This window comes from Oncorhynchus masou, chromosome 12 (genome assembly GCF_036934945.1).
Source record: "Oncorhynchus masou masou isolate Uvic2021 chromosome 12, UVic_Omas_1.1, whole genome shotgun sequence".
NCBI classification, from domain to species: Eukaryota; Metazoa; Chordata; class Actinopteri; order Salmoniformes; family Salmonidae; genus Oncorhynchus; species Oncorhynchus masou.
In genome coordinates this window covers 39,953,044-39,979,779 of record NC_088223.1, presented here as the reverse complement: position 1 = coordinate 39,979,779, position 26,736 = coordinate 39,953,044, and the positions used below count along the sequence as shown (strand labels likewise).

At 40.1% G+C, this 26,736-nt stretch overlaps 1 protein-coding gene across 5 annotated transcripts in view; it reads right to left on the bottom strand.

Moving 5' to 3' along the window:
* The window catches only part of LOC135550066 (sterile alpha motif domain-containing protein 12-like), a 119,076-nt gene extending 95,189 nt beyond the window's left edge, over positions 1-23,887 (bottom strand). For 2 of the 5 annotated variants that reach the window (XM_064980528.1, XM_064980530.1), the window contains exon 1: positions 23,413-23,887. In XM_064980528.1, the coding sequence (XP_064836600.1) occupies positions 23,413-23,473 (61 nt within the window). In that variant the 5' untranslated portion in view covers positions 23,474-23,887. Of the gene's footprint in view, positions 1-23,037; positions 23,126-23,412 lie in introns of those variants that run through there. The other 3 variants (XM_064980529.1, XM_064980531.1, XM_064980532.1) reach the window with 3 other exon arrangements.
* Positions 23,888-26,736: the final 2,849 nt, after the last annotated feature.

Genomic DNA, 26,736 nt, shown 5'->3' with positions numbered 1-26,736 from the left:
GAGCTGGTCGCTGGGGCACTCTGGCTTCACCCTCCAAGTAGAGCAGAGTATGTGCATACACTATGAACCAGAAACCAGGCCTGGAGAAAGACTAGCTGACTGGAGCCCTGTACACTACATTAGGGGCCTCAGCCGCCAACTCCCAGGACATTTCCCAAAGGTGAAGTTAGTGATCCGCTAGGGGGCGTACAGGGGGGTGAGCTCTCGCCCTTTCTCCCTACAGGGGAGACCCGTGGGGGGGGGGGCTCCATAGACTCACTTTTATATGCTGATCTTTTAAAAAGAGTAGCTTTGATCGCTAACCACAAATAATCCTTTTCATAAACTGCAGAAAAATCATCTTCACTTCTCTGTAGATGCTCTGAAAGCAAACAACTATTTTTTGGATTTTATGGACTGACGGAGTGTGGGTGATGGGTGTTGTATATTTGCATGCAATCTTTTAGCATCCTCCATCTGTGGTTCACTCTGTCATCTATTTATGCATGCAGTCAGAAAAAAAAGTATCCTAATCTCTCCAAAAAGTATAAAGCATAAGTGAGTCTTCACAACTCTCTACCCTAGGGACTTTCAAGAGCACATTTTCCATCAGCAGGGGGAAGGCACAGTCAGATCCTTGTTATACGCTTGCCTAAAGTAGTAATTGGAGCATCTTTGAGCGGAAAAGTAGCTCATTGTCCCATATGGGGATCTTCACCTCAGGTGACTCATTGATAAGCCAATGAGTGGATGACGGGGGGGGGTTGAGTGGGACTATCTATCAATCCTGTGTCATGGCTAGCTCAGCTTTGAGATGCATCGGTCAACTCAGCCAACGGGGCATTGCCATGCATGGGTCAACTTCGTCACAACAGCAGAGATGAGTAGGTCGTCTCGGTTACTATACTGAACAAAAATATTAAAATGCAACAATTTCAAAAAGACTGAGTTACAGTCCACAAGGTAAATCAGTTAATTGAAATAATTCAAATCCATAAATCTATGGATTTCACGTGACTGTACAGTCATGGCCAAAATTTTGAGAATGACATTCATTTTCACAAAGTTGGCTGCTTCAGTGTCTTTAGATATTTTTGTCAGATGTAATTATACTTCAGTATTCCATAGTAACAAGTGTTTCCTAAGTGTCAAAGTATTTTCTTGACAATTACATGAAGTTGATGCAAAGAGTCAATATTTACAGTGTTGACCCTTCTTTTTCAAGACCTCCGCAATCCGCCCTGGCATGCCGTCAATTCACTTCTGGGCCACATCCTGACTGATGACAGCCCATTCTTGCATAATCAATGGTTGGAGTTTGTCAGAATTTCTAGGGTTTTATTTGTCCACCTGCCTCTTGAGGATTGACCACAACTTCTCAATGGGATTAAGGTCTGGGGAGTTTAATGGCCATGGACCCAAAAGATTGATGTTTTTGTTACCCGAGCCACTTAGTTATCACTTTTGCCTAATGGCAAGGTGCTCCATCATGCTGGAAAAGGCATTGTTCGTCACCAAACTGACTGACGGCACGTGTTTCTTTGCAGGTAACCATGATTGACAGAGGAAGAAATGATTCCCTCCTTTTGAAGCTTCCAGTCTGTTATTCGAACTCAATCAGCATGACAGAGTGATCTCCAGCCTTGTCCTCGTCAACTCACACATGTGATAACGAGAGAGTCACTGACATGTCCAATTTGTAAGTCGCTCTGGATAAGAGCGTCTGCTAAATGACTTAAATGTAAATGTAAATGTCAGCTGGTCCTTTTGTGGCAGGGCTGAAATTCAGTGGAAATGTTTGAGATTTAGTTCATTTGCATGGCAAATAGAGACTTTGCAATTAATTGCAATTCATCTGATCACTCATAACATTCTGGAGTATATGCAAATTGCCATCATACAAACTGAGGCAGCAGACTTTGTGAAAATTAATATTTGTGTCATTCTCAACTTTTGGCCATGACTGTAGAGGTGCAGCCATGTGTGGGCATAGGCCCACCCACTTGGCAGCCAGGCCCAGCCAATCACAATGAGTTTTTCCTCACAAAAAGGGCTTTATTACATACCCCACCATGAGACGTCCATGTCTTTATCACAGGACAAGTTAAACGGTCAAGTTAGATATAATAAAAAATATATTACAAAACAGGGTAGTCAAAACTATTTAATACATTTCTTAAAATGGTCAGTAAATATTTTACATTTTGGATTTTAACGTCAATTACATAAAAACACGTACTCAGATTTTTGTAGTATGATGTAATTTATACCCGACTTTACATAATCTGATGTTTGTGTTGTGCCCGCCATCGGTTGAGATACAACATGCTCTTGAATACAGTGTGGGTGTCATTTTAAAATCATAGAAATCAAATTCATAGAATGGACCATACCCTTCTGACCACTGTAATTTAACTGGTACAGCATTGAAATTGAATTACATATATTTCTATGATTTCAATAGGTTTCCTATGGAAGATATACAGTATAATTTAAAACAGATATTCGCATTCAATTCAACATTCTCTGATGTGTGGATCGCCATCTTTGTGGTACAATTTGAAAGTTGAAATGAACATTTGATTCCCATTTTAGTGCATTTAGCAGCCAAAATATGACACCCACCCTGTATGCTAGAGCATGTTGTCTCAAACGTTAAAGTAACACATGAAGGTCAGTCAATGCGGAAAATTAAGAACTTGAAATTGTCTTCCAAGTGCAGTCACAAAAACCCATCAAGCGCCATGATGAAACTGGCTCTCATGAGGACTGCCACAGGAATGTAAGACCCTGAGTTACCTCTGCTGCAGAGGATAAGTTCATTAGAGTTACAGTACCAGCCACAGAAATTGCATGATTCATTTAGAATTCAAGGCACACTTAACACGCATGGCTACCACAGCATTCTGCAGCGATACGCCATCCTTTCTGGTTTGCGCTTAGTGGGACTATCATTTGTTTTTCAACAGGACAATGACCCAACACACCTTCAAGCTGTGTAAGGGCTATTTTACCAAGGAGTTTGATGGAGTGATGCATCAGATGACCTGGCCTCCACAATCACCCGACCTCAACCCAATTGAGATGGTTTGGGATGAGTTGGACCGCAGAGTGAAGTTAAAGCAGCTAACAAGTCCTTAGCATATGTGGGAACTCCTTAAAGACTGTTGCAAAAGCATTCCAGGTGAAGCTGGTTGAGAGAATGCCAAGAGTGTGCAAAGCTGTCATCAAGGCAAAGGGGTGGTGATTTGAAGAATCTCGAACAAACAAATCTAAATATATTTTCTAACACTTCGGGTTACGACACGATTCATGTGTGTTATTTCGTAGTTTGTTTTCACTATTATTCTACAATATAGAAAATGTGTAAAAACAAAGAATGTAGAAATTATGAAACGTAGAAATTATAAAATAGTTTGATAACCCTGTTTGTAACCTCTTAAATTATATCAATCTTAACCATTTATCTTTTCCAGTGATGAAGACATGGATGTCTCATGGTATGGTGGGGTATGCAAAATTAGGTCATCTTTGAGCATCTTGAATGTTTTGGCATTCAGGTTCAAAAAGTCACTTTCAGAGCACTTCTACAATAGGCAAATATGTATGGAAGGTTTAGTTCAAATCAAGAGGTGCTGTCAAAAAATAATTTAATTCAAATGGATTTACCCTCATAGATAGATGCCAGCTACTCTACTCTACTTCGGTCGTGCCAGGTTGCTCTGGCCTAGTTCTTTGCCACAGGCTGTTTGTACAGGGCCTCAAGATTTATAGGTCAACTGTGCTGCTTGCATTGAGATGCATTTAGTCATCGCAGCTAACAGGGCCTTGGCATGCATGGCTTAGCTTTGTCACTACAGGATTGAGGTGTCAACTCAGCTGCTGCAAAGTTCAGGCATGAGTCAATATTGTTACCGTATAGGTAATTAGCGCATTAAGATTCATAGGTCAATTCTGTCCACATAGGTCATATACAACCTTGCAATACATGAGTTGGCTCCAACAACTCTTTGGCCTGAATGCCAAGCGTCGCATCTGGAGGAAACCAGGCACCGCTCATCACTTGCCCAATACCATCCCTACGGTGAAGGATGGTGGGGGCAGTATCATGCTGTGGGGATGTTTTTCAGCGGCAGGGACTAGGCGACTAGTCAAGATCAAGGTAAAGATGAACGGAGCAAAGTAAAATAACCTTTATAAAAACCTGCTCCAGCACTCAGGACCTCAGACTGGGGCGAAGGTTCACTTTCCAACAGGACAACGACCCTAGCCACACAGCCAATACAATACAATGCAGGAGTTGCTTCGGGACAAGTCTCCAAATTTTTCTTGTGTGGCCCAGCCAGAGCCCGGACTTGAACCCGATCGAACATCTCTGTAGAGACCTGAAAATAGCTGTGCAGCGAAGCTCCCCATCCAATCTGACAGAGCTTGAGAGGATCTGCAGAGAAGAATGAGAGAAACTCCCCAATTACAGGTGTGCCAAGCTTGTAGCGTCATACCTAAGACGACAAGGCCTTAATCGCTGCCAAAGGTGCTTCAACAAAGTACTGAGAAAGGGGTCTGAATACTTGTGTAAAATATTATTTTTTTAAATATATTTGCAAAACAAAATCTAAAAACCTGGTTTTCCTTTGTCATTATGGGGTACTTAATCAATTTTTCAATAAAGCTGTAACCTAACAAAATGTGGAAAAAGCCAAGGGGTCTGAATAGTTTCTGAATGCACTGTATTAGAGTACTCACAAACAACCTTTGATGCTGTTAACCATGTGCCTGACAGTACTGACAAGGTCTAGGATCTGAGCTACACAAAAATAGATGATATGCTCAAGTCGGAGCACAAGGACAGTGTTTAATATTTCAGCAGAACACAACACTCCCAGAACGGCACAACATTCCCAATTTAGCAACGGCGACAAAACAAAAAGGCGGCAAAAACAATTGTGACAGAAAAGTAAGCTTTGGGCCTCCAGCAGGTATGATAAACCTAAATTAGGAGGTTGACCGATTAGGATTATTACATTAAAAATTGGTAGATTTTTTTTAATCTATAATATATAATAATGACAATTACAACAATACTGAATGAACACGTATTTTAACTTAATATAATACATAAATCAAATCAATTTAGTCTAAAATAAATAATGAAACATGTTCAACTTGGAATAAATAATGCAGAAACACTGTGTTGGAGAAGAAAGTATAAGTGCAATATGTGCCATGTAAAAAAGCTGAAGTTCAATTAACTTAAAGTTTAAGTTCCTTGCTCAGAGCACGAGAACATATGAAAGCTTGTGGTTCATTTTAACATGAGTCTTCAATATTCCCAGTTAAGAAGTTTTAGGTTGTAGTTATTATGACTATTTCTCTCTATACCATTTGTATTTAATTTACCTTTGACTATTGGATGTTCTTATAGGCACTTTAGTATTGCCAGCCTAATCTCGGGAGTTGATAGGCTTGACGTCAATAAACAGCACTGTGATTCAAGTATTGCGAAGAGCTGCTGGTAAACGCAGGCAAGTGCTGTTTGAATGAATGCTTACGAGCCTGCTGCTGCCTACCACTGCTCAGTCAGACTGCTCTATAAAATATCATAGACTTAAATTATAATATAATAAAAAGACAGAAATACGAGCCCTAGGTCATTAATATGGTCAAATCCGGAAACTATCATTTTGAAAACAAATATTTATTCTTTCAGTGAAATACGGAACCGTTACATATTTTATCGAACGGGTGGCAACTCTAAGTCTAAATATTGCTGTTACATTGCACAACCTTCAATGTTATGACATAATTATATAAAATTCTGGCAAATTAATTAGTCTTTGTTTGGAAGAAACACAGTTCGCAACAAGCCAAGCGGCCCAAACTGCTGCATATACCCGGACTCTGCTTGCACTGGAACGCAAGAGAAGTGACCATTTCCCCTAGTTAATATTGCCTGATAACATGAATTTCTTTTAACTAAATATGCAGGTTTAAAAAATATATACACTTGTGTACTGATTTTAAGAAAGGCATTGAAGTTTGTGCTGATGTACATTGGTGCAATGATAGTGCTTTTTTCGTGAATGCGCTTTTATTAAATCACCACCCGTTTGGCGAAGTAGGCCGTGATTTGATGATAAATTAACAGGCACCGCATTGATTATATTCAACGCAGGACAAGCTAGTTAGACTAGTAATATAATCAACCAGGTGTAGTTAACTAGTGATTATGTTAAGATTGATTGATTGTTTTTTTATAAGATAAATTTAATGCTTGTTTTTTATAAGATAAATTTAATGCTAGCTAGCAACTTACCTTGGCTCCTTGCAGCCACAAGGTCCTTTTGAAGCTGCACTTGCGTAACAGGTGGTCAGCCTGCCACTCAGTCTGCTCGTGGATTGCAATGTAATCGGCCATAATCGGCATCCAAAAATGCCAATTGCTATGAAACCATGAAAATCGGTCTACCTCTAACCAGTACCCCCTGTATATAGCCTAATTGTTGTTTTTTTTACTTTTGTTTATTTGGTAAATAATTTCTTAACTCTTCTTGAACAGCATGGTTGGTTAAAGACTTGTAAGTAAGCATTTTACAGTAAGGTCTACACTTCTGTATTCCGCGCATGTGACAGTTTGATTACATTTTTTGATTTGATTACAACATCACAAATTGCTTCAGCCATATTGTAGTCAATAAAAGCAGTTAGGATGGATAAGATATGCCAGATTCATTATGGTTTCACAAAGACGGTCTTCATATTCACAGAGCAGCCTATATTTAGTCAGTCACTGATTAGAGAACCTCCTATTCCTCCCACTAAGCTTGTGTACCTCCCAATTACTGATTCGATTTAAATTGGAAGGCATCCTTTTTCACTGACGCACACTATGTACTGAGGCAGATTCCCACACAGCGATACAAGGATGATGTAACGCAGTCTAATTTTAGACCTGATAAATATGCAATTGATGCAAGGCACCGAGAGCACGTAACTGCTATGGTGTCCCATATGTACTATAACATCAGCAAAACATTTTTTAGCTGTCTGTCACAATAATCAATTCACTCAGTCAAGGGCATGAATGACCTCTAAGAGGGTGTGGTTTTTCCGAACTCTGGTGCATTTAACCCCTTAGTTCGTTTGGACTGGTGTGAACACTGTCCATACTCGGGAGCGCACTAAAACAATGCACCACGGCTCGCTCGAAAAGGGTGGGCTCGGTTCAATTCGTATCGGGAGAGGATCGCTGCAGATGGAAACGCAGTCCCGACCAAACAGTCATGCATTATTATCGGTTGTTTGACTGCGAGCATTTGATATAATACAAAACTGTATCATAACTTGATCTCTGAAACTTTGTGAGTAGCAGCGCATCCGATGCAGATTATGGGAGACGGGAACTATACTGGGGCTATAGGCGGTTCACGTCGCAGTTAGTGGCTATTGCGCTCTTTTCTCCCACATGTTGTTGGAAGAACAAAGTGAAAGTAATATTTCGACACAAGTGACGCTTCATTATTATCATAAATGGATTTAACTTGACCATGTTTGTCTAATAAACAAATGTTCATGGACACGTGGCTTTGTTTAGGACTTTTGTCTACTCAACCAGACCAAATGGGGTGGGGGAAACAATGTATCTAACAGTTTGAATATAGCGCAAAACTAAGTGGAAATACTAGGGGGTAAGGAAACGTAAGAAAGTAGCACCTATTTGTCATAAATATGATTCCCATCTCCTTTGAATAAAGTACGTGTCCAAAATGGCACCATATTCCCTTCATAGTGCACTAGTCTTGACCAGAGTCTTATGAGCCTTGGTCAAAGGTAGTGCACTATAATGAGATTAGGGTGCCATTTGGGACGTACACTTTGCGTGTACTTCTGCTTCTGCTTTGTCACAGCTCTGGATAACCATGTTCACTGAGCCCCATTCTGCGGAGTGATTGAAGCCGCGGTAGAAAGACTATTTCAAAGTCATTGATATAACGGTGGGCACAAATCGGGAACTGTCAGAGGAAGTCAGACTTCCAGAATTTTTGCATAAAAATATATATTTTTTGTGCCATGACATCTTTCGCGTGAGGTTAGAGAGATATCTTGAGGTACTGTCAAGCTAGATGTCTTGGTAAGGAATTAACTTTTTTGCATGATGGAGCACCTGAGTTTGAATACAAACTATTAGTTTACTGGTTCATATACACAGCGTGTACAAAACATTAAGAAATCCTTCTCTTTCCATGACAGACCGACCAGGTGAATCGAGGGGAAAGCTATGCTCCCTTATTGATGTCACTTGTTAAATCCACTTCAAATCAGTGTAGATGAAGGGGAGGAGACAGGTTTAAGAAGGATTTTGAAACCTTGACTTGGATTATGTATGCGCCATTCAGAGGGTGAATTGGCAAGACCCTGTGCCTTTGAACGGGGTATGGTGGAAGGCAATGTTCCCTCGTCGGCACTGAGCAAATGTCAGGTCTGCTGAGCGCAAACTTGAACGATTTGATAGTTTTAATAGTGGCCAAATCGGCTACTGTGGCTGTTTGATCATAATGTAGGCCCGTCAGAGTGGCCTACCATTAAAAACAATGGCGAAAAATGCATCCCATAATATTTTAATATGGAAATAGAACAGCTGTCAGTCAGCCTACAGTAGCAGCAAATATGTGTTGTTCAATGTAGGCCTTACAATCCATGAGACTTTTGAAAAAAGTCATTAACCTGTTTATCCACTTGCCCTTTAAATAAAATATTAACTCAGCAAAAGAAACGTCCCTTTTTCAGGACCCTGTCTTTCAAAGATAATTAGTAAAAATCCAAATAACTTCACAGATCTTCATTGTAAAGGGTTTAAACACTGTTTCCCATGCTTGTTCAATGAACCACAAACAATTAATGAACATGCACCTGTGGAACGGTCGTTAAGACACTAACAGCTTACAGAAGGTAGGCAATTAAGGTCAGTTATGAAAACCTAGGACACTAAAGAGGCCTTTCTACTGACTCTGAAAAACACCAAAAGAAAGATGCCCAGGGTCCCTGCTCAGCTCTTCCATAGTTGTTTAGTTAAGTTACATTGTGGGAATTGTGCTCGAATTTGAGTACAATTCTCACAGTAGTGATTGCCAGCAGCTATTCGCAATACTTGAAGCTAGGCGCTGTTTATGACTTCAAGCCTATCAACTCCCGAGATTAGGCTGGCAATACTATAGTGCCTATAAGTAGTCAATAGTCATAGGTAAATTAATATAAAATGGTAGAGAGAGAAATAGTCCTATAATAACTACAACCTAAAACTCCTTACCTGCGAATATTGAAGACTCATGTTAAAAGGATTTATATTTATATATTTTTTATTTATATTAGGTTTAAAAAGTGTTAATACAGTATTGTTGTAACACACACACACACAAAGTTAGAAGTTTACATTACGCCTTAGCCAAGTACATTTAAGCTCAGTTTTTCACAATTCCTGACATAACATTGTTTTAGGCCAGTTAGGATCACCACTTGAAATGTCAGAATAATAGTAGCGGGTGATTTAGTTCAGCTTTTATTTCTTTCATCATATTCCCAGTGGGTCAGAAGTTTACATACACACTCAATTAGTATTTGGTAGCATTGCCTTTAAATTGATTAACTTGGGTCAAAACATTCTGGGTAACCTTCCACAAGCTTCCCACAATATGTTGGGTGAATTTTGGCCCATTCCTCCTGACAGAGCTGGAGTAACTTAGTCAGGTTTGTAGGCCTCCTTGCTCACACACGCTTTTTCAGTTTTGCCAACACATTTTCTATAGGATTGTGGTCAGGGCTTTGTGATGGCCACTCCAATACCTTGACTTTAATTGTCCTTAAGCCATTTTGCCACAACTTTGGAAGTGTGCATTGTCCATTTGGAAGACCCATTTGCAACCAAGCTTTAACTTCCTGACTGATGTCTTGAGGTGTCGCTTCAATCTCCACATAATTTTCTCTCCTCATGATGGCATCTATTTTGTAAAGTGCATTTTTTGTTTCATCAGACTAGAGGACATTTCTCCAAAAAGTACAATCTTTGTCTCCATCTGCAGTTGCAAACTGTAGTCTGGCTTTTTTATGGCGGTTTTGGAGCACTGGCTTCTTCCTTGCTGAGCGGTCTTTCAGGTTACTTCAATATAGGACTGGTTTTACTGTGCACATGAATACTTTTGTACCCGTTTCCTCCAGCATCTTTACAAGGCCCTTTGCTGTTGTTCTGGGATTGATTTGCACTTTCCACACCAAAGTACGCTCATCTCTAGACAGAACACTTCTTCCTGAGCGGTATGACAGCTGTGTGATCCCATGGTGTTTATATTTGCGTTTGAACAGATGAACGTGGTACCTTCAGGCATTTGGAAATTGCTCCCAAAGATGAACCAGACTTGTTGAAGTCTACCATTTTTTTTATCTGAGGTCTTGGCTGATTTATTTAGATTTTTCCATGATGTCAAGCAAAGAGGCACTGAGTTTAAAGGTAGGCCTTGAAATACACCCACAGGTACACCTCCAATTGACTCAAATGATGTCAATTAGCCTATCAGAAGCTTTTAAAGCCATGACATCATTTTCTTGAATTTTTCAAGCTGTTTCACTTCTTTAGGAACGTGGGCAGTATTGAGTAGCTTGGTTCCCAGAGTAAACTGCCTGCTACTCAGGCCCAAAAGCTAGAATATGCATACAATTAGTAGATTTGGATAGAAAACACTGAAGTTTCTAAAACTGTTTGAATGATGTTCAAGTATAACGGAACTCATATGGCAGGCAAAAACCTGAGAAATAAAACAACCAGGAGGTGGGAAATCTGAGGTTTGTAGTTTTTCAAACTTTGCCTATCCAATATATAGTGTCTAAGGGGTCATATTGGAACTAGGCGCTACAAAGTATTAACTTAAGGGGGCTGAATAATTTTGCACGCCCAATTTTTCAGTTTTTGATTTGTTAAAGTTTGAAATATCCAATAAATGTCGTTCCACTTCATGATTGTGTCCCACTTGTTGATTCTTCACAAAAAAATACAGTTTATATCTTTATGTTTGAAGCCTGAAAGGTCGCAAAGTTCAAGGGGGCCGAATACTTTCGCAAGGCACTGAGATATATATATATATATATATAAGCCCATCTTGATTATAGTTTGGGGGGGGGATTGTCTGTTGACATGGCAGGAGTCGAGGGATGTTTAAAAATTCCCACGTATAATTGCCACTGTAAGTCTGGGCTGAGGTAGTTCGTTTCACCTCTCGGCCTATGGCCGTGGGCGGCGTTTCACCCATTCATAAACATCAATATCCTGTCAGGGAAGATTGAATCTACATTTGCCCAGTATTTTAGCGTTCGATGTGAGGTTTGGCAGCGCATAATCAGTCAGTTCTGTACCTGCCTGGCTGAGTGGCAGTGTGGGTGGAATGAGCGAGTTCACCTGGCAACCAGCGCACGATACACGAGGAAATAAAACTTGGTAGACTGCCTGGAAATGAATTTGCAAGAGCAAACATTTCTAATCTTTTTCATATTAACATTTGATTATTTTCTGTTCTCTCCATTTAAATTCAAGTAGCAACTTGAGAAAATGTCTGATAAGCACCTTGTGCGAACCCTGATGCACAGTGAGGAGGTTCGGTGTAGGGTGCATTAGAGAGGCTGAGCAGAAATAGAGGCCTGACTGAAGGGATGTGGATAGGCTCGGCCAAAGTTTGAGAGCATTGGTCAGATGGATCGGCAAGGGCATCCAATTGTAGGCGAAAGCAATGTTCTGTAACAGTTCACTGGAACCCTCAGCCACAAAGCTGTTCAGTGTCCCAAGTACTATGCAACAGATGACATAAGCAGTCATAAATTATGTCAGTATGTGCAAGATAAACATCCACTGTCATACAGTAGATCATGCAACAGGACATTATGCCATGACTGTGTACGTATCATTTGTCATGAAACGACACCAGTTATGATACCACAGACAACTTAATGAGAATTATGTCCTCTACATGTTTCTCAGTGCTGTGATGAGTTGGCCTTCATCTCGTAGAGCCATCATCAAGCACAACAGTGGAACTCAGTGCAAATTTGTAATGGCACGGGTCTTTTATCAAGGATGTGTATGTCGATTGAGGGAGGTAGGGTCTCTGCCCATAGGCTTTCTCGCGAACAAGATGTAATTGGACAGTATGCCTGCTTCACCACAGGATCTTCACTCACAGCAATAACATCACCTCGCCATTCCTAGCATTTTAGACAGAGTCTGCTAGAATAGATTTCATGCAACTAAATAACTCTAAGATCAAGGTGTCTCGACTGGAGATCAAGCAGTTGAAGTAATGTTGTGCTTTATCACTTGCGGGTTATGCACTACTGTGCGGAAAATACTTCGCTATATTTTATTTTAGATCAATTAGATGAATAAATTAAACAAAAATATAAAATTCATGACTTAAATGATAAACCAAGGTCCTAAAAACTGCATTTTCAAACAGCCAATAATTGTCTCACGTTATACATGATTAATACTGTAACTGCCCTGCATTCACCGTCAAAGAGTTGGTAGCAGTTCGTACTGTACACGGTGACATTGCAGAATCACCATTTTACTCAACGTCCTCACATCAAAACATGACTATGAGTTGACATGAAAGCAAACATCTTGGACCAGGCTACATCACATTGCTACCAAGGTGCAACTCCCAACATTAGGATGCTACTGTTTTTTAAAACCAGCCTGGTTTCATAGACACACATATACATATACAGTGGGACAAAAAAGTATTTAGTCAGCCACCAATTGTGCAAGTTCTCCCACTTAAACAGATGAGGCCTGTAATTTTCATCATAGGTACCCTTCAACTAGGACGGACAAAATGAGAAAAATCCAGAAAATCACATTGTAGGATTTTTAATGAATTTGCAAATTATGGTGGAAAATAAGTGTTTAGTCAATAACAAAAGTTTCTCTATACTTTGGTATATACCCTTTGTTGGCAATGGCAGAGGTCAAACGTTCTCTGTAAGTCTTCACAAGGTTCACACACTGTTGCTGGTATTTTGGCCAATTCCTCCATGCAGATATCCTCTACAGCAGTGATGTTTTGGGGCTGTTGCTGGGCAACATGGACTTTCAACTCCCTCCAAAGATTTTCGATGGGGTTGAGATCTGGAGAATGGCTAGGCCACTCCAGGACCTTGGAATGCTTCTTACGAAGCCACTCCTTCGTTTCCCGGGCGGTGTGTTTGGGATCATTGTCATGCTGAAAGACCCAGCCACGTTTCATCTTCAATGCCCTTGCTGATTAAAGGAGGTTCTCACTCAATCTCACGATACATGGCCCTATTCATTCTGTCGTCCTGATCACTTTGCAGAAAAACAGCCCCAAAGCATGATGTTTCCACCCCCATGCTTCACAGTAGGTATGGTGTTCTTTGGATGCAACTCAGCATTCTTTGTCCTCCAAACACAACGAGTTGAGTTTACCAAAAAGTTATATTTTGGTTTCATCTGATCATATGACATTCTCCCGATCTTCTTCTGGATCATCCACATGCTCTCTAGCAAACTTCAGACGGGCCTGGATATGTACTGGTTTAAGCAGGGGGACATGTCTGGCACTGCAGGATTTGAGTCCCTGGCGGCGTAGTGCGTTACTGATGGTAGGCTTCGTTACTTTGGTCCCAGGTCTCTGCAGGTCATTCACTAGGTCCCCCGTGTGGTTCTGGGATTTTTGCTCACCGTTCTTGTGATCATTTTGACCCCACGTGGTGAGATCTCGCGTGGAGCCCCAGATCCCCAGATCGAGGGAGATTATCAGTGGTCCCACAATTGATTTCTTCAAACCAAGCTGCTTACCTATTGCAGATTCAGTCTTCCCAGCCTGGTGCAGGTCTACAATTTTGTTTCTGGTGTCCTTTGACAGTTCTTTGGTCTTGGCCATAGTGGAGTTTGGTGTGTGACTGTTTGAGGTTGTGGACAGGTGTCTTTTATACTGATAACAAGTTCAAACAGGTGCCATTAATACAGGTAACAAGTGGAGGACAGAGGAGCCTCTTAACCTGTTGCGACTCTAGGGGCGGTATTTTCATTTTTGGAAGAAAAAAAAACGTTCCCGTTTTAAAACGGGATATTTTGTCAGGACAAGATGCTAGAATATGCATATAATTGACAGCTTTGGAAAGAAAACACTAACATTTCCAAAACTGTAATGATATTGTCTGTGAGTATAACAAAACTGATGTTGCAGGCGAAAGCCTGGGAAAAATCCAATCCGGAAGTGCCCCAGGTTTTGAAAGCGCTGCGTTCCAATGAGTCCCAAATTGAGCTGTGAATGTGCCATCAATGAGCTTACGCTTTCTACGTATTCCCCAAGGTGTCTACAGCATTGTGACGTCGTTTTACACATTTATGTTGAAGAATAGCCGTAGGCGGCTACATTGCGTAAGTGGTCACATGGTGGCTCAGAGAGATTCTCACGTAAAATACAGAGGTAGCCATTACTCCAAATCGGTCCTACTGAAAAACTAATTGTCCCGACGGATATATCATCGAATAGATATTAGAAAAAAACCTTGAGGACTGATTATTAACAACGTTTGCCATGTTTCTGTCGATATTATGGAGCTAATTTGGAATATTTTGCCGTTTTCTTGACTGTAATTTCCGAGCGATTTCTCAGCCAAACGTGAAGAACAAACAGAGCTATTTCGCCTACAAAAATAATATTTTGGGGAAAAAATGAACTTTGGCTATCTACCTGGGAGTCTCGTGAATGAAAACATCCGAAGTTCAAAGGTAAACGATTTAATTTGATTGCTTTTCTGATTTGCAACAAGGTTGCCTGCTGCTAGCAAGGCATAATGCTATGCTAGGCTATCGATAAACTTACACAAATGCTAGTCTAGCTTTGGCTGTAAAGCATATTTTGAAAATCAGAGATGACAGGGTGATTAACAAAAGGCTAAGCTGTGTCTCAATATATTTCATTTGTGATTTTCATGAATAGGAATATTTTCAAGGGATATTTATGTCCGTTGCGTTATGCTAATTAGTGTCAGGCGATGATTACGCTCCCGGATCCGTTGTGGGGAGTCACAAGACGTTGTACTGCCATGACCAGCGAAGAGCCCAGATCTCAATCCCATTGAGCACGTCTGGGACCTGTTGGATCGGAGGGTGAGGGCTAGGGCCATTCTCCACAAAAATGTCCAGGAACTTGCAGGTGCCTTGGAGGAAGAGTGGGGTAACAACTCACAGCAAGAACTGGCAAATCTGACGCACTCCATGAGGAGGAGATGCACTGCAGTACTTACTGCAGCTGGCGGCCACATACTGTTACTTTTGATTTTGACCACCCCCCCAGACACATTATTCCATATCTGTGGAACTTGTTCAGTTTATGTCTCAGTTGTTGAATCTTATGTTCATACAAATATTTACACATGTTGAGTTTGCTGAAAATGAACACAGTTACCAGTGAGAGGACGTTTCTTTTTTGCTGCGTTTACATAGCGCATTGATGTGAATCACATTACTGCTCTCTCATGTAACTACTTGCACATTACAGATTGTAGTTGTTGTGGATGGCTGTGCCATTTATACTGATAACAAGTTCAACCAGGTGCCATTAATACAGGTAATGAGTGGAGGACAGAGGAGCCTCTTAAAGAAGAAGTTACAGGTTTGTGAGAGCCAGAAATCTTGCTTGTTTGTAGGTGATCAAATACTTATTTTCCACCATAATTTGCAAATAAATTCATACAAAAATCCTACAATGTGATTTTCTGGATTTCTTCTCTCTCATTATGTCTGTCATAGTTGAAGTGAACCTATGATGAAAATTACAGGCCTCTGATCTTTAAGTGGAAGAACTTGCACAATTGGTGGCTGCCAATACTTTTTTGCTCCACTGTATATGTATATGTGTGTCTATGAAACCAGGCTGGTTTTAAAAAACAGTAGCATCCTTATGTTGGGAGTTGCACCTTGGTAGCAATGTGATGTAGCCTGGTCCAAGATGTTTGCTTTCATGTCAACTCATAGTCATGTTTTGATGTGAGGAAGTTGAGTAAAATGGTGATTCTTCAAAGTCACCGTGTTACAGTACAAACTGCTACCAACTCTTTGACGGTGAATGCAGGGCAGTTACAGTATTAATCATGTATAACGTGAGACAATTATTGGCTGTTTGAAAATGCAGTTTTTAGGACCTTGGTTTATCATTTAAGTCATGAATTTTATATTTTTGTTTAATTTATTCATCTATTTGATCTAAAACAAAATATAGCGAACTATTTTCCGCACAGTAGTGCATAACCCGCAAGTGATAAAAGCACAACATTACTTCAACTGCTTGATCTCCAGTCGAGACACCTTGATCTTAGAGTTATTTAGTCGCATGAAATCTATTCTAGCAGACTCTGTCTAAAATGCTAGGAATGGCGAGGTGATATTATTGCTGTGAGTTTAGATCCTGTGGTGAAGCAGGCATACTGTCCAATTACATCTTGTTCGCGAGAAAGCCTATGGGCAGACACCCTACCTCCCTCAATCGACATACACATCCTTGATAAAAGACCCGTGCCATTACAAATTTGCACTGAGTTCCACTGTTGTGCTTGATGATGGCTCTACGAGATGAAGGCCAACTCATCACAGCACTGAGAAACATGTAGAGGACATAATTCTCATTAAGTTGTCTGTGATATCATAACACGCACACATATATTCACACAGACATGCATGTAAACATACATCATAGTAGATGTAAATCCAGGACACTCAAATTAGTATTTGTTGTTACATTTGCTATTTTATTAGGATCCCCATTAGCTGTTGCAAAAGCAGCAGCTACACTTCCTGGGATCCACACAAAACATAATACAGAACATCATTAGACAAGAACAGCTCAAGGCCAGAACTACATACATTTGTTTTTAAAGGCACACATAGCCTACATATCAATGCATACAAACTATCTAGGTCAAATAGGGGAGAGGCGTTGTGCCGCGAGGTGTTGCTTTATCTGTTTATTGAAACCAGGTTTGTGGTTTATTTGAGCAATATGAGATGGAAGGAAGTTCCATGCAATAAGAGCTAGAGGTCGACCGATTATGATTTTTCAATGCCGATACTGATTATTGGAGGACCAAAAAAGCCGATACGGTCACGCCCTGACCATAGAGAGCCCTTGTTTCTCTATGGTGTCGTAGGTCAGGGCTTGACTGGGGGGTATTCTAGTTTATTATTTCTATGTGGGGAACTCAGTTATTATTTTTATGTTTGGTGATTTGTATGATTCCCAATTAGAGGCAGCTGGTAATCGTTGTCTCTAATTGGGGATCATATGAAGGTAGCATTTTTCCCACGTGTTTGTGGGATATTGTTTTGTGTACCACGTAGTCACGTTTCGTTGTTTAGTTTGTTGTTGCTAAGTTTTACTATTAATAAGTTGTGGAACTCAACATTCGCTGCGCCTTGGTCAGTCTCTCCACATGTACGTGACATACTGATTAAAATCGCCTGATTTTTTAAATTTTATTTGTAATAATGGCAATTACAACAATACTGAGAACACTTATTTTAACTTAATATAATACATCAAATCAATTTAGCCTCAAATAAATTATTATTTGGTTTAAATAATGCAAAAACAATGTTGGAGAAGAAATTAAAAGTGCAATAGGTGCCATGTAAGAAAGCTAACGTTTAAGTTCCTTGCTCAGAACATGAGAACATATGAAAGCTGGGGGTTCCTTTTAACATGAGTCTTCAATATTCCCAGGTAAGAAGATTTAGGTTATTATAGGAATATTCGTCTCTATACCATTTGTATTTCATATACAAATGGTATTGTATTGGTATTGACTATTGGATGTTCTTATAGGTACTTTAGTATTACCAGTGTAACAGAATAGCTTCCGTCCCACTCCTCGCCCCTACCTGGGCTCGAACCAGGAACATATCGACAACAGCCACCCTCTGAAGCATCGTTACCCAATCGCTCCACAAAAGCCGCAGCCCTTGCAGAGCAAGGGGAACAACTACTCCAAGTCTCAGAGCGAGTGACATTCGAAACACTATTAGCGCGCACCCCACTAACCAGCTAGCCATTTCACATCGGTTACACCAGCCTAATCTCGGGAGTTGATAGGCTTGAAGTTATAAACAGCGCAATGCTTGAAGCATTGCGAAGAGCTGCTGGCAGACGCACAAAAGTGCTGTTAGAATGAATGCTTACGAACCTGCTGCTGATTACCACCGCTCAGTCAGACTGCTCTATCAAATCATAGACTTAATTATATCACAGAAATACGAGCCTTTAGTCATTAATATGGTCAAATCCGGAAACTATCATTTCGAAAATGAAACATTATTTATTCTTTCAGTGAAATACAGAACCGTTCCGTATTTTATCTAACGGGTGGCATCCATAAGTCTAAATATTCATGTTACATTGCAAAACCTTCAATGTTATGTCGTAATTACGTAAAATTCTGGCAAATTAGTTCGCAATGAGCCAGGCGGCCCAAAATGTTGCATATACCCTGACTCTGTGCAATGAACGCAAGAGAAGTGACAATTTCTAGTTAAAAGAAATTCATGTTAGCAGGCAATATTAACTAAATATGCAGGTCTAAAAATATATACTTATGTATTGATTTTAAGAAAGGCATTGATGTTAATGGTTAGGTACACATTGGTGCAACGACAGTGCTTTTTTCGCGAATGCGCTTGTTAAATCACCCGTTTGGCTAAGTAGGCTATGATTCAATGATAAATTAACAGGCACCTCATCGATTATATGCAACGCAGGACAAGCTAGATAAACTAGTAATATCAACCATGTGTAGTTAACTTGTGATTATGTTAAGATTTATAAAAACATATGTTTAATGCAAGTTAGCACCTTACCTTGGCTCCTTGCTGCACTCGCATAACAGGTAGTCAGCCTGCCACGCAGTCTCCTCGTGAAGTACAATGTAATCGGCCATGATCGGTGTCCAAAAATGCCGATTGTTATGAAAGCTTGAAAATCGGCCCTAATTAATCGGCCATTCCGATTAATCGGTCGACCTCTAATAAGGGCTCTATATAATACTGTACATTTTCTTGAATTTGTTCTGGATTTGGGGACTATGAAAAGACCCCTGGTGGCATGTCTGGTGGGATAAGTGTGTGTAAGTTGACTGCGCAAACAATTTGGGATTTTCCACACAATGTTTCTTATAAAAAGTAGTGATGCAGCCAGTCAACTCTTAGCTAAGAGAGACTGGCATGCATAGTATTTATATCAACCCTCTGATTACAATTACAACACTCCAAAAAGCACAGTGTCAAAGAAAGCAGAGCATCTCTTTATTACGGCTAGACCTCGCCCCATCTTTGCAACCATTAAATCTGTAGGTTTTGACCATGACAGTTTACAATCTAAGGCAACGCCAAGTAATTTAGTCTCCTCAACTTGTTCAACAGCCACACCATTCATTACCAGATTCAGCTGAGGTCTAGCACTTATGGAATGATTTGTACCAAATACAATGCTCTTAGTTTTAGAGATGTACAGGACCAGTTTATTATTGGTCACCCATTCCAAAACAGACTGCAACTCTTTGTTCAGGGTTTCAGTAACTTCATTAGCTGTGGTTGCTGATGCGTATATGGTTGAATCATCAGCATACATGGACACATGCTTCGTTTAATGCCAGTGGCAGGTCATTGGTAAAAATAGAAAAGAGTAGAGGGCCTAGAGAGCTGCCCTGCGGTACACTACACTTTACATGTTTGACATTAGAGACACTTCACTTAAAGAAAACCCTTTGAGTTCAGTTAGATGGATTGAGAGCTGAGGTTGAAAAGCCAACATGTTTTTCAACAACAGGTTATGGTCAATAATATCAAACGCTGCACTGATATCTAAAAGTACAGCTCCCACAATCTTCTTATTATCAATTTCTTTCAACTAATCATCAGTCAATTATGCGTGCTGAAAGACCGTTGTTAATGTGTTTACAGAAAAATAGCATTGTATTTGGTTAAACATTTTTTTCCAACAGTTTGATAAGAGCTGGCAGCAAGCGTATAGGTTTGCTGTTAGAACCAGTAAAAGGCTGCTTTACCACTCTTGGGAAGCAGGATTACTTTGAATTCACTCCAGGCCTGAGGACAAAGACATTCCTCTAGGCTCAGATTAAAAATATGACAGATAGGAGTGGCTATAGAGTCAACTCCCATCCTTAGTAGCTTTCCATCTAAGTTGTCAATGCCAGGAGGTTTGACATTATTGATCGTTAACCATTTTTCCACCTCTCCCACACTAACTTTACAAAATTCAAACTTGCACTGCTTTTCTTATGCATGAATATAATAGCTCACTGTTTGTTGTGGGAATTTCCTGCCCAAGTTTGCCAATGAAATAATCATTTAAATAATTTGCAACAAATGTGTGATGAATAAGCCATCCCATTTGATGAAAAATTGAGTTGAAATAGTCTTTCTGCCCATAATTTCATTTAAAGTACTTTGTTTTTTTCCCCGTTATTCTTTATATCATTGATCTTGGCTTCATAATAAAGTGCTCTTCTTTTTGTTGAGTTTAGTCACAATTTCCAGTAAGTAAGCCAGTCAAATGTACAGCCAGACTTATAGAATGGACTGTAGAATCATGCAGTGCTGGTTTGCTCGTGTGACCGAGTGCGCACACTTCGTTGTTTTTTCTTTCTATTGAATGCGCTATTGTCCGGTTTAAATATTATTGATTATTCTGACAATTGACAACCTGAGGATTAATTATAAACATTGCTTGACATGTTGTTTCGACAAACTTTACCGGTACTATTCGGATGTATTAGTCTGCATGTTTTGACCGCCTTTGAACCAGTGGATTACTGAACAAAACACGCCAACAAAACAGAGTTTTTGGGATATAAAGAGGGTCTTTGTCAAACAAAATGAATATTTATTGTGTAGCTGGGACTCTTGTGACTGCAACCATATGAAGATCTTCAAAGGTAAGTGATTAATTTTAATAGCCATTTCTGACTTTTGTAATTACTTTACTTGGTTGTAAAATGTTTGTATGCTTTTGTAAGTGAGGCGCTGTCCTCAGATAAATCGCATGGTATGCTTTCGCCGTAAAGCCTTTTTGAAATCTGACAAAGTGCTTGGATTAACAAGAAGTAACTCTAACCTCTAGCGTCGAGCAATCCCGTATCCAGGAGCGTAATCATAGCCTCAAGCTCATTACCATAACGCAACGTTTCCTATTCATGAAAATCGCAAATGAAATGAAATAAATATTTTGAAACACAAGCTTAGCCTTTTGTTAACAACACTCATCTCAGATTTTCAAAATATGCTTTTCAACCAAAGCTACACAAGCATTTGTAAGAGTATTGATAGCCTAGCATAGCATTAAGCCTAGCATTCAGCAGGCAACATTTCCACAAAAACAAGAAAAGCATTAAAATAAAATAATTTACCTTTGAAGAACTTTGGATGTTTTCAATGACGAGACTCTTAGTTAGATAGCAAATGTTCATTTTTTCCAAAAAGATTATTTGTGGAGACGAAATAGCCAAACGTGATGAACAAAACGAAGCTAAGAAAAATACTGGAAAATGCAGTCACTTACAACGCCAAACTTTTTTCCAAATTAGCTCCATAATATTGACAGAAACATGGCAAACGTTGTTTAGAATCAATCCTGAAGGTGTTTTTCACATATCTATTCGATAATCGATCAGTGGTGGCAGTTGGCTTGTCATCAGAAGCAAACGGAAAAATACTGCAGCTGGAGATTGCGCAATAATTGCAACGGAGGACACCAAGCGACCACCTGGTAGATGGAGTCTCTTATGGTCAATCTTCCAATGATATGCCTACAAATACGTCACAATGCTGCAGACACCTTGGGGAAAACGTGGAAAACGTAAACTGACTCCAAGCTCCTCCACAGCCATATAAGGAGTCATTGCCATGAGGCGGTTTTAAAAAATGCGGCACTTCCTGATTGGATTTTTATCTGAAACATCAGTCCTGTGGCACTCACAGACTATCTTTGCAGTTTGGGAAACGTCAGTGTTTCCTTTCCAAAGCTGTCAATTATATGCATAGTCGAGCATCTTTTCGAGACAAAATAGCTTGTTTAAAACGGGACCGTTTTTCATCCCAAAATTAAAATAGCGCCCCCTATATCCAAGAAGTTAAGCCGATGTATAACACTTGTATTTTTTTATGAATTTTTATTATGATGATTTCTGTATTTTGAATTTGGCGCTCTGCAATTTCACCGGATGTTGCCGAGGTGGGTCGCTAGCGGAACGCCTGCACCAGAAAGTTTAACCTAACCCTAACCTTAAACCCTAGCCTAGCTAACATTAGCCACAACACATAGCAACTCGTAACCCATTTCGTTCAAATTGCAACTTGTAACATATCATACAAAACGAATGATGGACATCCACAAATTAATACATACCATATGAAATGTAACATATATTAATTGGAGTGTCCAGGATTTACAATTACAATGTTACATCTACCTCTGAATCCAGGTTGTTTAAACTCATCACAGAACAGCCTACATGTAATTTTTTATTAATTACAGGACATGTTTGCAGGTTAGAGAGTAGGACCAAGCTACATTTTGTCTCTATGTACATAGGCACTATATGGTATTAGTAATAATTAAAATGTTTTCTAGATATAGGGGTATCCTCACGAAAAGTGTGTAAAAGCTGAGCATTCTGTGTAAGAAATATACAAATGTAATCTCCAGTGCATTAAAAGGATGTTTGGGCAGCTTTAGCAGGATAAGACCTGACCTTGTGTGAGATTAGAAATGCCTCTGATGTGCACTTCAAATGTCTACACGCAATATCTGCAAAGCAATTGATTGCAGTGTCAATCATTTCTACAGATGAAGGCATAATTTATCTGCAAATATAGCAAAAGGTACCACAGTGAAGGTGGTCCTTGAGAGAATGTAATATGGTTTTACAAGATTTAAACGTATAGGCATGTTGAATAGTCCTGCGTGTGCAGTCTGGTCATACCTGCCAAATAGGAGTTTAGACTTCATTCCTCATTTCTCCATAAAATATCCCAGGAGATGCGGAGGTGACCCAGGACAACACATGAATAATAGGCATGACGACACAGTCGGTGTGTAATGTTACCAGCTTAAATAGAAACAAATGTTGCATTTTAAAATGGTGATTAAATGGTGCGTGTTGATGACACTAAACCAAGTTATATTTTCACCTGAGAAGTGGAACGGGAGAGACTGGTTCGTATCGACAATTATGGTAGCATCAGTGCATGGTAGAAATGAATGATCATGATGTCAGCAAACTGTCCACAATAATTCTCATCCCACCTGACACAGAGAAGGGTTGCATTACCATAGGTTATGAGCCCACCAAACATACCTCTCATTGGATTCTGAATCCACAAGATGCCTCCAAGAACGTGAGGTGACTGGCCGAACATCGCAGTTGGAACTGCACACTATGACTTGGCTACAGCTTCTTGCCTTCTTCACCGAATATCACTGGTCTGAACAACAGCCGTTCACGGGTCTAGATGGCATAACTCCTAGTAACTGCTAAACCAGCCTTCACTGTAAATATTCGGTAGAAATAACGCGCCATGTAATTAATTCAAGTAAAGGGGTTTAAAATGTCAAAACAAAGTGATGTTTCCACACGCATACGGAACACTCACCGGGGGCTTCAGTGTCCTAGTGAACAGGTGCAGACCTCGAGCACAACACGATAACAGCTCACGTCACACATTTAGACTAATTATGCCATTGGTTGCTCAAAATGTATCCCCACCTGCATAGGCTGTATATCATTATTGAAGACAGAAGACCTATTCTGTAGTATTTTCAGCAAAGCTGCATGGGGTTTCAAATACCGACTGACGCCTGCGCATTAATACTGCTCTATATAGCACGTGATGTGAATGGACTTTCTGTCTCCGTAAACACCATTGTGTTATCCATACGGATTGTACTGTAGGAATAGATGACCAGGCCAAAAATGTGAGGAGCGCGGCAACTGCAATACACGAGGCTTTCAGACTTGACCTGTAACCGAATATTGTCTATTATATGGACAAGAGTGACTGCTCTAAATATGGAAATATACATGTCCTCAAAGATGGAAGGCAGGCGGGAGGAACCATTCTAGCTAATGAGAGGGCAGATACGTTTGTGAACAACATGCCATTGAGATAGGACTCATCTTTGTATCGGTGCCATTTTAGCGTCTGCGATAGCATGGGCAGCGCCATTGAGGCGATCTCCATTTTAAAGTAGTACATTTTCTTCTTCGTTGTCTGATTGCTCTCAACTCATAGGAATCGTCACCCAGTTGATACTTTAAAATGGTGATGAGTCGTCTCTCTACCTCTATGACCCCAGGCACAACTGATATAAAGGGTTTTTGGGTAAATTGCCGAAATAACACGTGCATCCACTTATATGCAACAACCTAAACATTACAAAACATAAATTCGATCAAATAAGCCTCAAATACAAAATTGGCAATTATATTTTTTGTTGACCAAATTCACTCATTAAGCTCTGTACAAAAATGTCTTACTTTGTGGGGTTATGTTCGTGGAAAGATTTTGGGCGGAGTAAAACCTCTTGCTTCACCTCTTCCTCTCTAAAGTAGCTTTCACCAAGTCTATTTATAAATCTTCTTAAAAATGTATTTGAACCCTAACACTGCTTACCATATGCCTAACCCTAACCTTAATTGCAGAACAAAAAAGCTCATTTTAGTTTTCATTAATTGTTACGATATAGACAATTTTTACTTTGTGGCTGTGGAAACCTATTTGGTTTTCAGTGGAAAATGAAGCTAGGTTGAATTAGCTGTATCCCCGAAAACCTGATGCATCCGGTTGTTGGCAACTCTTCTAAGCCTACCTTTCAAGAAAGCAAGAAACCCATCACTGAGTGAGTTCTATTAACCTGAGCCATGGTGCACCATCTATGGCCCATGACGTGAACGGACTAAGAAAGGGAGGGAGGAGCGACCATCTCAAATCAAACAGTAATCTGTGCCACTCGGTCAATCTATTTTTAATGCACAATAAACTCCACAGAAGAAAGGACAGGGGCGACAACGGTAGCTAGCTAGACAGTGTCCTTCGTCCCGCCTGTCGGCAGGGTTGGGGAGTAACAGATTACAGGTAAGGGATTACAAAAAAACGGTAACTGTAATCTGTTACCATCAAAAATATTGTAATCATATTAGATACTTTTGAAAAAAACAACATGATTACTTCGAGGATGACTTTTAAATTCAGTACGGATGTTTGCGGATAAAAAAAAGACACTTCTTTGTTTTCTCAATGACATTCAAATCAACATTGAAAAAAGGCTCAAGTTTAAGTTTGTTCTACCTGAGCGAGTCTGACCACAAGTCAGAGACCACTATGATGACACATTGTGTTTGATGGATCAGGGGAAAAGAGCAGGAATAGGCTTTTGTAGGCTACAGTCCAAGCTATGTCTTCTGCTGTCTGCATCCAAAGATTATCCAACTTGAATAATCGCTTGGAGGTAAGGATGACAGCAGTGGTGTACAGTCATGGCCAAAAGTTTTGAGAATGACACCAATATACATTTTCACAAAATCTGCTGCCTCAGTTTATATGATGGCAATTTGCATATATTCCAGAATGTTATGAAGAGTGAACAGATGAATTGCAATTAATTGCAAAGTCCCTCTTTGCCATACAAATGAACTGAATCCCCAGAAAACATATCCACTGCATTCCATCCCTGCCACAAAAGGACCAGCTGACATCATGTCAGTGATTCTCTTGTTATCACAGGTGTGAGTGTTGACGAGGAGAAGGCTGGAGATCACTCTGTCATGCTGATTGAGTTCGAATAACAGACTGGAAGCTTCAAAAGGAGAGTGGTGCTTGGAATTATTGTTCTTCCTCTGTCAACTATGGTTACCTGCAAGGAAACATGTGCCGTCATCATTGCTTTGCACAAAAAGGGCTTCACAGGCAAGGATATTGCTGCCAGTAAGATTGCACCTAAATCAACCATTTATCGGATCATCAAGAACTTCAAGGAGAGTGGTTCAATTGTTGTGATGAAGGCTTCAGGGCGCCCAACAAAGTCCAGCAAGCGCCATTATGGGCAAACAGTTCTATTTTTGTTTCATCAGACCAGAGGCCATTTCTCCAAAAAGTACAATCCTTGTCCCCATGTGCAGTTGTAAACCATAGTCTAGCTTTTTTTATGCCGGTTTTGGAGCAGTGGCTTCTTCCTTGCTGAGCGGCCTTTCAGGTTATGTCGATATAGGACTCGTTTTACTGTGGTTATAGATACTTTTGTACCTGTTTCCTCCAGCATCTTCACAAGGTCCTTTGCTGTTGTTCTAGGATTGATTTACACTTTTTGCACCAAAGTACATTCATCTCTAGGAGACAGAACACGTCTCCTTCCTGAGCGTTATGACGGCTGCGTGGTCCCATGGTGTTTATACTTGCGTTCTATTGTTTGTACAGATGAACGTGCTACCTACAGGCGTTTGGAAATTGCTCCCAAGGATGACCCAGACTTGTGGAGGTCTACAATTTCTTTTCTGAGGTCTTGGCTGATTTCTGTTGATTGTCCCATCATGTCAAGCAAAGAGGCACTGAATTTGACGGTAGGCCTTGAAATACACCCACGGGTACACCTCCGATTGACTCAAATGATGTCAATTAGCCTATCA